Source organism: Schistocerca americana, chromosome 7 (assembly GCF_021461395.2).
Source record: "Schistocerca americana isolate TAMUIC-IGC-003095 chromosome 7, iqSchAmer2.1, whole genome shotgun sequence".
In the NCBI taxonomy this organism is placed as follows: domain Eukaryota; kingdom Metazoa; phylum Arthropoda; class Insecta; order Orthoptera; family Acrididae; genus Schistocerca; species Schistocerca americana.
In genome coordinates, this window is record NC_060125.1 from 45,529,200 (window position 1) to 45,546,130 (window position 16,931).

At 43.0% G+C, this 16,931-nt stretch overlaps 2 protein-coding genes across 2 annotated transcripts in view; both read right to left on the reverse strand.

The window, feature by feature from the left end:
* The window catches only part of LOC124622501 (myogenesis-regulating glycosidase-like), a 23,479-nt gene extending 20,638 nt beyond the window's left edge, over positions 1-2,841 (reverse strand). The window contains exon 1 of the mRNA XM_047148219.1: positions 2,226-2,841. Within this exon, the coding sequence (XP_047004175.1) occupies positions 2,226-2,732 (507 nt within the window). The 5' untranslated portion in view covers positions 2,733-2,841. The remainder of the gene's footprint in view (positions 1-2,225) is intronic.
* On the reverse strand, positions 2,795-16,470 carry LOC124622683. The gene is made up of 4 exons (XM_047148473.1): positions 16,425-16,470; positions 10,498-10,623; positions 2,884-3,211; positions 2,795-2,813 (listed from the first exon to the last, which is right to left on the reverse strand). Exons 2-4 carry the CDS (start codon positions 10,619-10,621, stop codon positions 2,795-2,797), a joined length of 471 nt encoding a protein of 156 aa, XP_047004429.1. The 5' UTR covers positions 10,622-10,623; positions 16,425-16,470.
* Positions 16,471-16,931: the final 461 nt, after the last annotated feature.

A 16,931-nucleotide genomic window follows, 5' to 3' on the forward strand; every position in this document is an offset into this window, starting at 1 on the left:
TCAGATGTGTTACGACCCGTGGCTCTACCCTTCATTCGATCCCTGCGAAAACCGTCCATTTCAGCAGGATAATGCACGACCGCATGTTGCAGGTCCTGTACGGGCCTCTCTGGATACAGAAAATGTTCGACTGCTGCCCTGCCCAGCACATTCTCCAGATGTCTCACTAATTGAAAACTTCTAGTCAATGGTGGCCGAGCCACTGGCTCGTCACAATACGCCAGTCACTACTCTTGATGAACTGTGGTATCTTGTTGAAGCTGCATGGGCAGCTGTACCTGTACACGCCATCCAAGCTCTGTTTGACTCAATGCGCAGGCGTATCAAGGCCGTTATTACGGCCAGAGGCGGTTGTTCTAGGTACTGATTTCTCAGGATCTATGCATCCAAACTGCGTGAAAGTGTAATCACATGTCAGTTCTAGTATAATATATTTGTCCAATGAATACCCGTTTATCATCAGCATTTCTTCTTGGTCTAGCAATTTTAATTGCCAGTAGTGTAGAATTTAGCCCCTAGTGACACTGCACGTTGCCCGCCAGTCTCATTAGCTCATGTTTAGTAGCTTTTCAAATTCCTGTTTACTTTTATCAGGGTATTGCAAGTCAATTTCTGAAGTGACTTCTGTGCTATATCAGTAAGTTGCCAAGGTTTTTCTCGGAGATGTGTTAAGTCCTGATTTTCATGGGTATGTGCGAGAGAACATAAATCATTTTCATCTAGTGATTAAGACACAAAAGAGTTACAGACACCGGCTGCGAGCGGACATTGCTCGAAATCAATGGAGAAAGTTGAATATTAATGTCAGACGGGAATTCGAACCTAGGTCTCCTGCCTACTAAGCACATGCTCTGACCACTCCGCTTTCCGGACGCAATGGTCATTGTAACTGCATGGACTTCCCTAGAATGCGTCCTGTCGGATCGAAATTCTGAACTTCATCCACGCGCTACTTCTATAGTACCAGCGCAGTTGCCATGACCGTATGGCTCAGAGGCTATTTCATCCAATAAAGTTCTCATAATAAAAAAATAAAATAAAAAAAGCGGTCAGAGCATCTGTCTAGCAAGCAGGAGGCCCAGGTTCGAATTCCGGTCCCAAAGAAATTTTCTACTTTCCCCGTTGATTTCAAGCAATGCATGCCCGCAGCCAGTGTTTGTAATTTCTCAGTGTCCTAATTGTTGATACATGAACTTTTAAAGTATAATTTTTTCATTATGTGTTTTAACCTCTGTCCAGTCCCCCAGCCTCACAAATATTCAGTTTGCAACCGCCTGTAAGTAGAGACGAATTCCACAGCCTGAGTGATTAAGAGTAAGATCTAAATTACAGCCTGGCACTCCACTTAAACGGGAGGAGTACTACACCAGAAAATCGTAACCGGGCTTCACTGGATTATCACTCCGCCTGCATTGCAATGTGATGTCTTTACCACTCACACTACGTTGGCAAAACTCCAAAGATGTTTCAGGAAGAATTGAAATCCCACGACTGTATATCGTAATTAGCCTTGCCGGAATTCTAGATAGCGTGATTTGAACTATATAATCGAGGGACTGTTACAAGATTATCTGCTGCGATATAAATAATTGAGTTAGTACTAACATTGATAAATCGGAAGGATACATAAGTATAACTGATTAACACCTTCCACCTTTCACTTCACACAAGAAACTGCACAAATCATGAAATTCTATACACTTAACGCGGATACAAAATGATATTATTCAATAGCAGTTGGCTGATATTATATGCCATTAATTGGTGTACAATACCACACCCAGGAGACACAATAAACATTGTAGAAAAACAACCCATTATAATAAAATATCTTGAATAATTTTTGTATACGCTGTTATGCATCCTCAAAATATTGTGCGAAATGCGCACAATTGTAATATTAATCCTACAGAGCTGATCTACATTTCAAACTATACCATATGTATTCTGAAAGTACACTTTGGAGTACGGTCGGATGGATTTTCTCTGTAAAGCATTTCTTGCAGAAATATCTCCTATCTCGGATTTAAGATAATACCCATTTTCGGTTGAACAATGAGATAATTAGCAGCATATGACAACGAAATTCTTCATTGTAGCTACGCAAATTGGCTTCCAAGAGAACCGAAGACAGGAAAGCTTTCAAATGGTGTCAGAAGGAAAAGAGCTTTTAAAGTGGATCGAATAGAAACAAAAAGCAGATTTTTTTTTACGACTATACTCACCCACAGTCGATCCGTCCACCAGGCGGCTGCTTCAGGGTTGGTGAAGTCGACAATGCCAGCGTTACTCTTCCACCACGTGTGAGTGCTCCCCTCGGTATTTGACACAAAGTATCCGGCAGCCAGCGCCTCGGAGTAATACGGCTCACACCCTTCGAGTATAAACGGATGCACCCAGAGTGTTACACGGAATCCCAGTGCATGGAGATCGTCAGTAAGGGCTTTCATGTCTGGAAACTTGTTCGGATCAAACGTCAGACTGCCGTAACATACCTCCCAGTACTCGTCTATTTCGATCTGGCTGTAGTTGAATCCATTGGCGATAATCTCGTTAGCAAAGGCCCTCAGATTTTGATCGCTGACATCAGCGTGGTAACGATTTATTGTTGACCAGATTGGTTCCGTGGCCATGCGTTCATCTGGGGTGGCTGTCGGCTTCCCCAGGTAGGCCTGTACGGCGTACTCATGGGCCTGCCTCGGATCGTCCAGCAAGCACAAGTCATAGTCCATAAGGATGTCTTGTCGATGTTCTGGATAGGGATCCGCATTCTGAGCGACGAAGCACAGTCTGTTCAGTGACTCTTCGGTATTCTGGTCGATGAAAAGGGGGACATCAGTTTGAACGTAGACGAATCTCCCGTCTGAGAAAAGCCAGTATCGCGCAGCAATACCGGCATGGAGGTCCTGGTCAGTAACGTAGGGATACTGGTCGTATACGGTGTTCTCAATAGGCCACACCTGTCTGGCTGTCTCGATCCCACCGTAGATGTGGCTGGACAGGTGGTGCTGACAACTCCTCAGTACCGAAGTAGAGGCGTTCACCCACTGCCGAACTGTGTAACATCGGGCCGCTGTATCTTTGGGCTGGATCACCACTTTGGAGTGGCCGAAGTCGTAGTGTTCCCCATTGACAAGGCGCTCGTGCACTGGAGCACGCAACAGCTCGCCGCCCTCAGCTGCGATATAACCCAATTCGACTTCACGGCCGCCTGTAACAGAAAGGAAACCGGTTCAGCTTGCAGATAACTACGTCCTCATGTAAAAATGTTCAAATGTGTGTGAAATCTTATGGGACTTAACTGCTAAGGTCATCAGTCCCTAAGCTTACACACTACTTAACCTAAATTATTCTAAGGACAAACACACACACCCATGCCCGAGGGAGGACTCCGCCGGGACCATCCGCACAGTCCATGACTGCAGCGCCTAAGACAGCTCGGCTAATTCCGCGCGGCTGTCCTCATGTACAGCATTGTAGTGAAATTATATTAGCTAGGAAAAATCGAAAGGGCACTTGTTTAGCGTTTTTCGGTAAACATAAGCCACCAGTATTGTAATCCCTATGCGATCTCAGTTCACCACGAACTAACAAGAGTGCAACATTTTACTGCAGTGTGCAGAACTACACGCATTATTCGAAAAGAAAAATGGTTCAAATGGCTCTGAGCACTATGGGACTTAACTGCTGTGGTCATCAGTCCCCTAAAACTTAGAACTACTTAAACCTAACTAACCTAAGGACATCACACACATCCATGCCCGAGGCAGGATTCGAACCTGCGACCGTAGCAGTCGCGCGGTTCCGGACTGCGCGCCTAGAACCGAGAGACCACCGCGGCCGGCACGCATTATTCGGATAAGTCTTTTAAACGTAATTCCCGTCGATTACTTAATCGTATCTGCTTCACAAGGTTATAATTCTTATTTTATTGATAACGTTCTCCAGAAAAATAAGAGACGAGAAATTATTCCCTTCCCGTATGCGGACCATCATAAACTACTCACAACTGACAAAATTTGTACGTTACCCACATTTGAACGATGTTACCGGAAGAATTAAAAACCCACGGTTTCAGATCTGCATTTCATTATTAAAAAAGGGAAATAAAATACTATGCAACATAACTCAGCGTAAATTGGCGCGACTGGGACGTTCTGCAAGCACTGTCAAAGTATTTATACAGTCAGAGCCGTGGCAAGTTAATTGATTGAAAACTCACGCAATTTAGAGACTAAATTTTCCTTGAATATTTAAATGGAGAATCATCCATATAAAATGAGTGTGTTTGGGTTCCTAAGGAACCAACTGCTGAGGTCATCGGTCCCTAGACTTACACACTACTTAAACTAACTTACACTGAGAACAACACATAGACCCATACCCGAGGGAGGACTCGAACCTCCGGTAGGAGGAACCGTGCAATCCTTGGCATGGTGCCTCTAACCGCGCGGCCAATCCGCGCGGCTCATCCATACATTTTTTACAATGCGACATCGTTCTTTCAGGTAACAAAGATGCGGAGATGATACCACTGTGAGCTGCAGAAATGTATAAGCACACAACACACAATGCTAATTTAGTTTCTAATCAACACAATTTCCTTTCTACTTCTTTTTAAATTTAGTATTGTTTACTCATACGAAGGTTATACGTTTATTATGAACACTGGGCCGCCGAATGGAAACCACAGTGGATTCCTGATGACCTTGCACAGATGTGTTGGTCAGTGTCTAGTATTCCCGTCAATCGCGTCACGACGTTCTTTTCAAATCTGAGCCACAGTGAGCACCTAAAGAAGCCTAGATTTGTACAAAGAGATTTAGCCTGATTCCGTGCAGCCCACACAACGCAACTCTCATACATTTCCTTCTTCATGACGACTATCCAACGCACAATGCAGGAGGAATGAAGGCAGTCTTGCTGCATTTTCGATGGGGTGTCTTTGATCACCCACCATACAGCCTGGACTTGACATCCCCTGAGTTTCATCTCTGCTCAGATGAACCGCTTGCTACGAACATGGACAACAAACTGCAGACCATCGTACGGAATTTGTTGAAAGAACAGGCGTTTGCCTCGTATGACGAGGATACTGGAAAGTTGGTACAAGGCTACGACAGGACGTCTGAGTCGGAGCGACGAATATGTAGAGAAGTAGCTAGAAGATGCACCTGACTGTCGCAAATAAAATGTTCTTTAGTTTCAGTGTGGTATCCATTTCGCAACCGATCGGACTTTGACAGCCGAATAGCCCTGACCTTACATGCCTCTTCCTCATATTGTTCGTGTGGTGTCACCAATTAAGGTTTTAAGACGCTGACGTGATACTCTACAGACTCCACGCATCCACAAACCCAGATCTTTAATTATCTACCCTAAAACAGCACAGATCTTTGTAGGTGGTCGGAAGATTATTTCAACATAATGTCTTTCAAGTATCTTCCTAATTTCTATGAAATAGTGCTCAAAAATGGAAGGAACACCCTGGATTAGGACAGCTTATTTCCTCCACTTGATCATGTGAGTGGTCATGTTTCTTCCTTCTTAAATCTGTGCTAATTTGATATGTAGAGTATCCATTATCAATGAAAATGTATTTTATATATTCCAGCTCCTTTGTAAGGTGGTCTCTGTCTGACGCAAATTCTTCCCGATGTACTAAGTTCGGAGGACGTTCATACACTGAGAAGAGTAATGGCAGCTCGTTAATACAGGTCTGCGTGCATGGGCTCAAGTAAATCGAATGCCAAAATGAACCATCAACTTTCCGACTGACTAGGTCACTGAAATTTTAGACATCCACCTCTTTCTACTTGCACTGTAACAGGATACGTTTGCGGATTGAAATTATATTTTGTAATAATCGTGCCTGTCCTTCCTCGCCGTGGGACCAACTTCATCCTCATATCTTCTTCGTTGATCCATTATGGATCGTGGGACGACGGCTGGCATGAACTTCTTGATGCAATAATTTACCCACAGCCGTATGTATTGCAGAAATTTATTTTATTTTATGAACTTCTATGTGCTACCAGTTTCGGCATTACATTGCTGCCATCTTCAGGCCCCACTCATCATAGTCGTAAAATCGCTATACATGAAGAGTCGCCTGGCCACCAAGAGCTGTTGCAGGACGATTTGATTCACGGATCCAGTTATTTAGCTCGTTCCATGTATAGCGATTTTACGACTATGACGAGTGGGGCCTGAAGATGGCAGCAATGTAATGCCGAAACTGGTAGCATATAGACGTTCATAAAATAAAATAAATTTCTACAATACATACGGCTGTGGGTAAATTATTGCATCAAGAAGTTCATGCTCATATGGCGAACATACTTTTGGGTTTTGTTCCGCCGAATCGAGTGCCCTTCTTCGAAATCTTCCATAATGTAACGACAGGAGCCTAGGCAGAGGGGCTCGAAGCCTAAAGCGGGACAGTTACGCAACCAGCGGAAAAATAGTCCTATAAGGAGCACAAAAAGGCGAATATGTTCCTGTTTATTAAAAGACTCTCACTGAAAATCGGGGTAACAGCTGCCTCATTGTACCTCTCTCAGAACCTCTATAAGTGCTCCCAAATGTTTTGACATGGCGAAATATTCGCACTCTTTCTGTTATGTAACTCAACTCTCAAACCCACTAGCTCCCCAACCTGTAACTCACTCAAATCCACTGGTTCTTCGTCATAAATCGCTCACTCCCATTCACTCTCACTAGCTAGTTCTCACCCACTCATTCAGACAGACTCATTGTCATTATCTCTTTGTGTCTTTTTGTCACTGTCCCATCTCTTCCCCTGTCTCACAGCCAGAGTTTACTTCGTTCTGTTCTACTAATACTCTCCATATAGCCACCATTGTTGTGCCCCTCTCATCTTTTTTTTTCTCCTCTCCATCATAGCTTCGAATTTTACCATTCTATTTCTCTTCCTCTAACCTATCTACCGCTTCTATATCTCTTTCACCCCATTCCATCGTCTTATGTCTCTGCTTGATGAGAATAATTCACAAGCTGGAAGAATATAACGAGAAAATTCCCAACTAGCAATAGGACTGACATTCATAAAAGAAAAATATGTTTACTGTCATATACATAGTCATTATTATTTTTATTATTATTATTCTTGATTGTTATAATTATTTTTTGATTGTTATAATTATCACTGTACTACTTTTATAATCTCTATTTTTTTCTTTAACATTATTACTGTATAACATGTTATATGTCCTTAATGATCTGTAGAAACTGAAATTTGTTGAATCTGAGTATGCCTGGTTAGGTGTAAGAGAGGGCCTGAAGGCCCTAATCTTGCCAGGTAAAATAAATGCATAAATAAATAAATAATACTCTCTCTCCTCACACTTCTTAGTCTCTCTATAGCTCTCTCTTACTACCTCATTCATTTCTTCATGAAGACAATCATAGTGATTGTAGGAAGATACAGCTATCATCCTACAGTCACTATGTTTGTCTTCCTCCTTGTCACTGAGTCCGTCTCTCTTTATCACTGGCTGTCACCCACTTCCACTTCCTGATTCTCTCTATTCCTCTCTCATTGGCACTGTCTCCTTCACTCTTTTCTTACCAGTGTTCTCTCACTGTCAGCTATGTTTCAGTGCCACTGTGTCCCTATCATTCGCTCACACTGTCATTGTATCTTTCGCCCTTTCTATACAAAAACCACTGTCAGCAGTCTTTCAGTATTCATTACTATTCCGTCTCTTTCCCTCTGCCAGTACGTTTGTCTCATTGTGGAAGAGCTCGGATATATGTCCAAGTTTCCGGGAAAATTTTTGAAGGTGCTTAGGAAGGTAGAATGAAGTAGCTGGTACCTCACTTTTCAGTCAAAGCCTTTTAATGAACAAGAGCATAGTCGCCACTTTCGTGCTCCTATAGATGCATTTTTTCTACTGATTGATTTCTTTTCTTTGCTACAACGTGGCATGTCACTCAGTAATATTTTGATACTTTACTTACATGAAACTGAAATATCAGGCTGGATATTACGTGCACAGATATTTTGCATATGCTTCACTACTGCAACAACATGGGAGTCCGAGAACCCTTCTGGTGATAAGGGAGACACTTGACAGCATATGTTTCCTTCGTATGTCAGTTTCTAAATCACGTCTTCGCCTCACACTGTCTTTTACTTGGGTATTTTACGTGTAGAAGTTGTGTACTTGCTCTACTTTTCATATCAGGAAACCATGTCACAATCTTTCTACCCAGTATGGGGCCACGTCCAAGACTTCTTTCTTGTCCAGCCATAAATCGTCGGGGTTGCACCTATAAGGGCAGTTTGGGCAGGCGAGCAGATGCTCCATGTCCTGCACAGAGCCACCGTCACACTTACCATCCGTGCTTCCAAGACCCCACCAAAGGAGTGCAAGTTTAAAGCTCTATATCTTTGAAACGGATAAAGTTATCAAGAACACTTGCAGGACTGTTCTATATCGGAATCTTAAGAGTATAATATAAAAATAAAAACTATTTACTTTGTATAACTGTCTTGGAATCTACGTCTCGGTTATAGTACTCAAAAATAACGTTTCTTTGGTGTTTTTCGATAATGAGAAAATGTTACTGACATCGGGAAGGTGGCAAGATAAATACCTATAGAAAATATCGTTAAAGTTTTAGGAATTTGCAGCTGTGATTTATTTTTTAGCTTTCGCCTCAAACCGAAAGTTACATCACAAGTAAAGTAACTTTAACCTGTTTATCTCGGAAAGTAATAAATGTATCGGGAAAACTATCAAAGTTGTTCGAAATCGGAATCTTAGGAATATATCTTACAAATTACAGCCATTTTCTATTCATAGCTGTTCTGAATTCCGCTGTTCGGTTTTGCACCAAGAAAACAAGTTTTACAAGTCTTATGATTTGCTCGATTTGCCTAAGCCGGAGGAAGTGTGTAATATGGAAACGTTGACCCTGTAAGACGGTTCATCCGTGTGGTATACAATTTGGCCATTAGCTCAAAGCCTATCCCAAACACTTGACCCCCACCTTTCAACCACCAAAATAGCCCGAGGTATGAGACCGGGAAGTATCCTGTTCTTGTAAGTGACGTTTTGGAACATATTAGGCAGCACACGTGCACCAGTAACTCATGATTGCAAAATATCAACACGAATTCCTTACAGAAGAATGGAAAAACTGGATATAAGATAGTCAGGTTGCGTGGGATAATCACGAGAGTGCTCCAGCTCTAATAAGAAATCACACCCCAACACTGACTCCATATGTGGGCCCAGTGTGCCTAGAAAGCAGGCTGGTTGGCTGCATGCCCTAAATTGTCCTCTTTCTGACCAACACGCGCCCAACACTGGTACACAGTCAGAACCAGCTTTCATCAGAAAACGCATTTACAGCCTGCCCTCCAATGAGCTCTCGCTAATGATGTGAATTGGGGTTAGTGGAATGGACGCTACAGGGCGTCTGGACCTGAGCTGTTCTTGAAATTACCGATATGTAACTGTTTGTTGTGTCACTGTGGTGCCAACCGCTGTTCAGATCAATTCAGAAAGATGCGTCAGAGCCATACGCCGAACACGACGGTCTTCCCTCTTGGAAGTAACACGTAGTAGTCCTGAGGCCAGACTCCTCACGACAGTACCTTTTCGTGACCACTGCTGCCAGTAATTATGTACAGTGGCTACATTCCTCCCAAGTCTTCAAACAGTATCGCAAAAGGAACCTCCAGCTTCTCGTAGTCCTATTACGTGTTCAGACTCAGTGAGGTTCTGATAAGGACGTCTTTGTCGCCTTAAAGGCATTCTTGGGTAACATCAGCTCACCACGTCCCAAAAATAGCTAACACTCACGGTCGTTACAGGGAGTATTTGAAGCAAACCTGATTTGTATCATTACACTGGTGGTACTAGTGGCATTCTTATGCGACTGGCGCGAAATCTGAACAAACGTCATCTTTCAAGTGCAGGAACACACCTAGCAACTTTCATTTAGGTTAAAAAGCTCCTGATGTTGTGATATTTTTCCCGTCAGTGATGCAGTATGTAATATAGTATTTAATACGAAGACAATAATCGTAAGTCTCTCCCTGCAAGAGAATCACGGCATTTGTACGAGTGCACGACATAGACACATAGTGACATATGGAAGTTTGCTCACATGCCTCAGGCGATTAAGGCGACCGCTCGCGCAAAGCGGATATCCGGTTAGAATACCGGATCGGCTTAAATTGTAGGTGTCACCAGTATATTCTGCAGCTAGTCTTATAACATTCGCATTTGAGAATGCATTCCTCACTTATTTTATCAGTTTTCAGTTATTTTTCTAAGGGGTTACTATTAACTATACGAAATGTAATAAACACTATTTGTGTGGACTCTTGTTGATTATAGTTTCAGAGACGAGCACCGATGACGGATTTTATTTTGTCCTGGGAAAGCGCTGCTAAGGAGATAGCGAGGTTGACAGCAGAGAGGAGCCGTCACAGGAGCTCCTCTGAAGGCGAACACTCACCCCTGTGGGTCAGTATCAGGATGCGTCCGGTGGTCTCGTCGTAGCGGGTGTTGAGGCCGGTCGCAGCTGCGTCTGGCGCCACCAGCAAAACACCCAGCAGTAGCAGCGTCGGGGTCGCCCACATTGCTGCAGCAGACAAGCGCGGAAAACTTAGCTTACAGTTGAAGGCTACGTGTAGTAACGGGCACATAACAGCTCGCACTAAATACGCCCCACACACTAGTCATTCAGTGATGGAGCACGTGAGGATACACGGCACTACTTCCACGATAAATGTGCTGAGAGACATGAATTAGGGCGTTTCGTTTACTGGCAAAATAAATTCTTCTCTAATGTTCGGTTGTTGTTGTTGTGGTCTTCAGTCCAGAGACTGGTTTGATGCAGCTCTCCATGCTACTCTATCCTGTGCAAGGTTCTTCATCTCCGAGCACCTACTGCAACCTACATCCTTTTGAATCTGTTTAGTGTATTCATCTCTTGGTCTCCCTTTACAATTATTACCCTCCACGCTGCCCTCCAATACTAAATTGGTGATCCCTTGATGCCTCAGAATATGCCCTACTAAGCGATCCAATTTTCTAGTCAAGATGTGCCACAAATTCCTCTTCTCCCCAATTCTATTCATTACCTCCTCATTAGTTATGTGATCTACCCATCAAATCTTCAGCATTCTCCTGTAGCACCACAATTCGAAAGATTCTATTCTCCTCTTGTCTGAACTATTTATAGTCCACGTTTCACTTCCATTCATGGCTACACTCCATTCAAATACTTTCAGAAACGGCTTCCTGACACTTAAATCTATACTCGATGTTAACAAATTTCTCTTCTTCAAAAACGCTTTCCTTGCCATTGCCAGTCTACATTTTATATCCTCTCTACTTCGACCATCATCAATTATTTTGCTCCCCAAATAGCAAAACTCCTTTATTACTTTAAGCGTCTCATTTCCTAATCTAATTCCCGCAGCATCACCCGATTTAATTCGATTTATTCCATTATCCTCGTTTTGCTTTAGATGGTGTTTATGTTATATCCTCCTTTCCAGACACTGTCCATTCCGTTCAGCTGCTCTTCCGGGTCCTTTTCTGTCTCTGATAGAATTACAATGTCATCAGCGAACCTCAAAGTTTTTATTTCTTCTCCATGCATTTTAATTCCAACTCCGAATTTTTCTTTTGTTTCCTTCACTGCTTGCTCAATATACGGATTGAATAACATCGGGGATAGGCTACAGCCCTGTCTCACTCCCTTCTCAACCACTGCTTCCCTTCCATACCCCTCGACTCTTATAACTGCCATCTGGTTTCTGTACAAATTGTAAATAGCCTTTCGCTCCCTGTATTTTACCGGTGCCTCCTTCAGAATTTGAAAGAGAGTATTCCATTCGACATTGCCAAAAGCTTTCTCTAAGTCTACAAACGCTAGAAACGTAGGTTTGTCTTCCCTTAATCTGTTCTCTAAGATAAGTCTTAGGGTCAGAATTGCCTCACGTGTTCCAATATTTCTACGGAATCCAAACTGATGTTCCCCGAAGCCGGCTTCTACCAGGTTTTCCATTCGTCTGTAAAGAATTCGCGTTAGTATTTTGCAGCCATGGCTCATTAAAGTGATAGTTCGGTAATTTTCGCGTCTGCCTACATCTCCTTTCTTTGGGATTGGAATTATTATATTCTTCTTGAAGTCTGAGGGTATTTTGCCTGTCTCACACATCTTGCCCACTAGATGGTAGAGTGTTGTTAGGCCTGGCTCTCTCAAGACTGTCAGTAGCTCTAATGGAATGTTGCCTACTCCCGGGTCTTTGTTACGACTTAGGTCTTTTAGTGCTCTGTCAAACTCTTCACGCAGTATCATATCTCCCATTTCATTTTCATCTACATTCTCTTCCATTTCTGTGATATTGTCGTCAAGAACATCGCCCCTGCATAGACCCTCTATATACTCCTTCCGCCTTTCTGCCTTTCTTTCTTTGCTTAGAACTGGGTTTCCATCTGAGCTCTTCATATTCACACATATTCATTCATGTAGACGCCCTAAATTCCTTCTCGTTCCTTTATAACTGTCAGCAGGCAGTCTATCTTGAATAGCGTTACGAATATCATCTATATCTTTATATTCCGAGAAAATCGGTATCTGGGCAGTCTACCAACAACGGACGTTATCATGAATGGGACTTCCACTGGTGGCGTATCGTCTGTACACAATCCTTCACCGAATGTTATCTCCGATACGGAAGCGGTGAGATACGGTTATATTGCATTGTACAAGAGCCAGCTGTCCGTAAAATTAACGTTCTTAACGGTGCTCTCCTTACATCTGCATTCGTTTCTGTATATTATATTCACGCATAGCTCTATGTAAATTATAACATTACAAATCGTATTCTGTAGCAAATAAAATTTACTGAGGTCCTAATGCACTCATGGTTCTATCAGAATTATCCAAAACAGCAAGTAATCGAAAAAACGTCTTTTTCATTAAATCCTTCATTAAACGCCTGTAAACATTGTACCGGTCGTTCAGTTCCTAGACGATAGAAATTCGCTCCCTGGGCATTCGAGAACCGTCATTTAACGGTTCTTATCCATGAAAGATCTCGTTCCCTCGGGAGGTTCTTTAAGCTTACCGTGAAGATGAAAGTTGTGCCTGGTGAAAGATGTGGACAAGCCGAACCGTGTATTCAAGTTTGTGCAGCTTCGATCGAAATTTTAGCGCCATTTCACCACGGCTGAACACGACAATGCATTTTGTTCAGCTACCGCCAAAATTTCATGGTGAACCTGCATGCGGATCAGAATTTTTGCCACCGAGAATCGTACTGTCTCACGTGTTTCAATTTCGGAGTACGTTTCTGTCTGCCGCGTCTTTTCAGTCGCGCACTGCGTGATGCACCTGTTGTCTGTACCACCACAGAACGCTGGTCTCAGCGTGGGATGACGTGCCGAACTTACTGCTTGCAGACTACGTACACTGGAGCCTATAGTTTGTTTGTAGCTATCGACTATAGGCAGGATCGTGACCTATACGATTCTATATTCGACTGCGACAAATATTTTGAGATTCGTATTCTGTGATTGGCTTGATTACTACCTGAAAAATTTGCATCAGGTTAATAACCTCCTATGCAAGAGTGGAGCAACATTCTACCATTCAGTACCTAAATTTCGTTGACTACTCTCTGAAAAATTCGTAAGAAACGATTGTGCAATAATGAAAGTAACCAAAGTAACATCTTATATCGTCTTAATGTATTTGGCCATTAATAACTACGTGGAAGAAATATTTTCCTAGATGAGTTTTCTACAGGAAATTAGTGTTTAGTTATAAAATGAGTAATGTAGGCCATGTTCACTCTCTCTACATATTTTCAATGCAGCTTCTCCTCATTAAGATGGAGATATCATGAGTAATGTACACCTTTTGTGTACACACAAAGCTATTTCAGAGTATGTCTTCTTCGTTTCAGTAGAGCCTCTCTGCTTCTCAACGAGAGACGTCGTACGTCTTTGAACATCTATTATTCAAGTGATGCACAGATGTATTCTTCCATCTCACTGTTTGGGCAATGGAAGCAGAATGGTTTCACGGACGGGAAAATCGGTTCTGGCGCGTAGAATATTTTTTAAATCTGGGAATTCATCGACGGCTACAAGTCTTGTGTCGTCACCGTTGTATAGTGAGCTTTTCGGAGACGAGGATTCCAGTGCACAGATACGCGTCATTTGAGAAATTATGAACGATTCTAGAACAGTCGAGATGGTATTTTGCACAGTTTTCTACGTCCATAAACTGCTCCGACACATTTTCCACCTGGATATCTGTCTACCACGGTGTCTACTAGCAGATCATATCATAAGATTCTCACTTACAATTTCCGAAGATACACTAAATACACTACTGGCCATTAAAATTGCTACACCAGGAAGAAATGCAGTTGATAAACGGGTATTTATTCGACAAATACATTATACTAGAACTGACATGTGATTACATTTTCACGCAGTTTGGATGCATAGATCCTTAGAAATCAGTACCCAGAAGAACCACCTCTGGCCATAATAACGGCCTCGATACGCCTGGGCACTGAGTCACACAGAGCTTGGATGGCATGTACAGGTACAGATGCCCATGCAGCTTCAACACAATACCGCAGTTCAGCAAGAGTAGTGACCGACGCATTCAGACGAGCCAATTGCTCGGCCACCATTGACCAGAAGTTTTCAATTGGTGAGAGATCTGGAGAATGTGCTGGCCTGGACAGCAGTCGAACATTTCCTGTATCCAGAAAGGCCCGTACAGAACCTACAACATGCGGTCGTCCATTATCCTGCTGAAATGTAGGGCTTCACAGGGATCGAATGTAGAGCCATGGGTCGTAACACATGTGAAATGTAACGTCCACTGTTCAAAGTGCCGTCAATGCGAACAAGAGGTGACCGAGACGTGTAACCAATGGCACTCCATACCGTCACGCCGGGTGATACGCCAGTATGGCGATGACTAATACACGCTTCCAATATGCGTTGACCACGATGTCGCCAAGAACGTATGCGGCCATCATGATGTGATGCAGCGTCAAGGGTAACCGCAGCCATGGTCTCCGAGCTGATAGTCCATGTTGCTGCAAACGTCGTCGAACTGTTCGTGCAGATGGTTGTGGTCTTGCAAACGTCCCCATCTGTTGACTCAGAGATCTAGATGTGGCTGCACGATCCGTTACAGACGGCCTGTCATCTCGACTGCTAGTGATATGAGGCTGTTGGGATCCAGCATGGCGTTCCGTATTACCCTCCTGAACCCACCGATTCTGCTAACAGTCATTGGGTCTCGACCAACGCGAGCAGCAATGTCGCGATATGATAAACAGCAATCGCGATAGGCTACAATCCGACCTTTCTCAAAGTCGGAAACGTGATGGTACGCATTTCTCCTCCTTACACGAGGCATCACAACAACGTTTCACCAGGCAACGCTGGTCAACTGCTGTTTGTGTATGAGAAATCGGTTGGAAACTTTCCTCATGTCAGCACGTTGTAGGTGTCGCCACCGGCGCCAACCTTGTGTGAATGCTCCGAAAAGCTAATCATTTGCATATCACAGCATCTTCTTCCTGTCGGCTAAATTTCGTATCTGTAGCACGTCATCTTCGTGGTGTAGCAATTTTAATGGCCAGAAGAGTATTTTGAATCGTGGGGAAGCCGCACCATGCACTTGTTGCATTATAACTTTCATTCCAGACAAATATCTGTCACAGGCCATTTCACTGTTTGCTGTAATGCAATGTAAGAACGTTTGATCTCGCTTCGTGAATATTTATCTCGGCAAGAGATGTCTGGGTCTTTTGTTTCCGTTCGGTGATAAAATAGTGAAGGAACACCGCTGGCAGTCTCCAAAGCTTTCTCTCCAAACGAACAACGACCTTTCTGTCTGCCACAACTTTTAAGACTTCGTTAATCCGTTGACTTTCTCTGCTTCTCTGTATCTCGGCATCTTTAATACTCACTAGACCACCTTGATTGCATTTGCGTAAAATTGTTCAACGTCCACCGGCTGCCGACGTCACACAAGGGAGACGTTCAGTGTACATTCTCCATTTCCATAACGTCGTTCTCAATTCTGGTTCTATAGTAATTTAAAGTACGAGGGAGAAACAGGAGTTTCGTCTAGCTATAACACCGCCCACCGTTTCTGGGATTAATGCTTCGTTGTGGCTAGTTGAGGAAGTGATAGCCAGTGTTTATTATTATAATCCCACTCCCTTCCTTTATGACTGTTCTTAAGAAACTATAAAAAAGTACCAGAGCAGTCTCATCGCCTTCACAGTTACTGGACACAACAGAAACCCAGTATCCCACAACAAACTAACGTACATAGTTATGAACTACACTAATTTGCGTATGTGTCACCAACAAAAGGCAGCAGCTCACCTCCAAGCACTCTCGCAGTCGTTGTGAAACACGGAGCAGCTGCAGCTATTCCTCTGCCTGTGCTGGAGCCCTATTTGTCCTGTATATATATGTAACTGTAACTAATCACCAAAGTTCTTTAATTACTACTGTAAAATTACGTTTCGCTCGTCAACGATTAGATTATTATCTGTTAGAATTATGATGAGTGGTTCACATCAACGTAATTATAGCTATCAAGATGATATGTGATGTAGATCAATTGCTTTATCTCTTGCGACAAGAAAAGATTTCATGGTCCACGATAAACGTCAGAAAAGAATTTTCTTCGCGGCAAAGCAATTAGAGCTCATAATTAGTGACAAACCCGACGGATTTTCTGAGTCTCGTTATATCTAGCACAACGCCGTTTGTCTGCCTTTCTTCTTGCATAGAATTCAAAATCCACGACACACGTCAAAAAATAAATTTAGTCTCCTGAGCGAATTTCTGACTTTATTCCTTCTAAACAAATTGTGATATAACGGA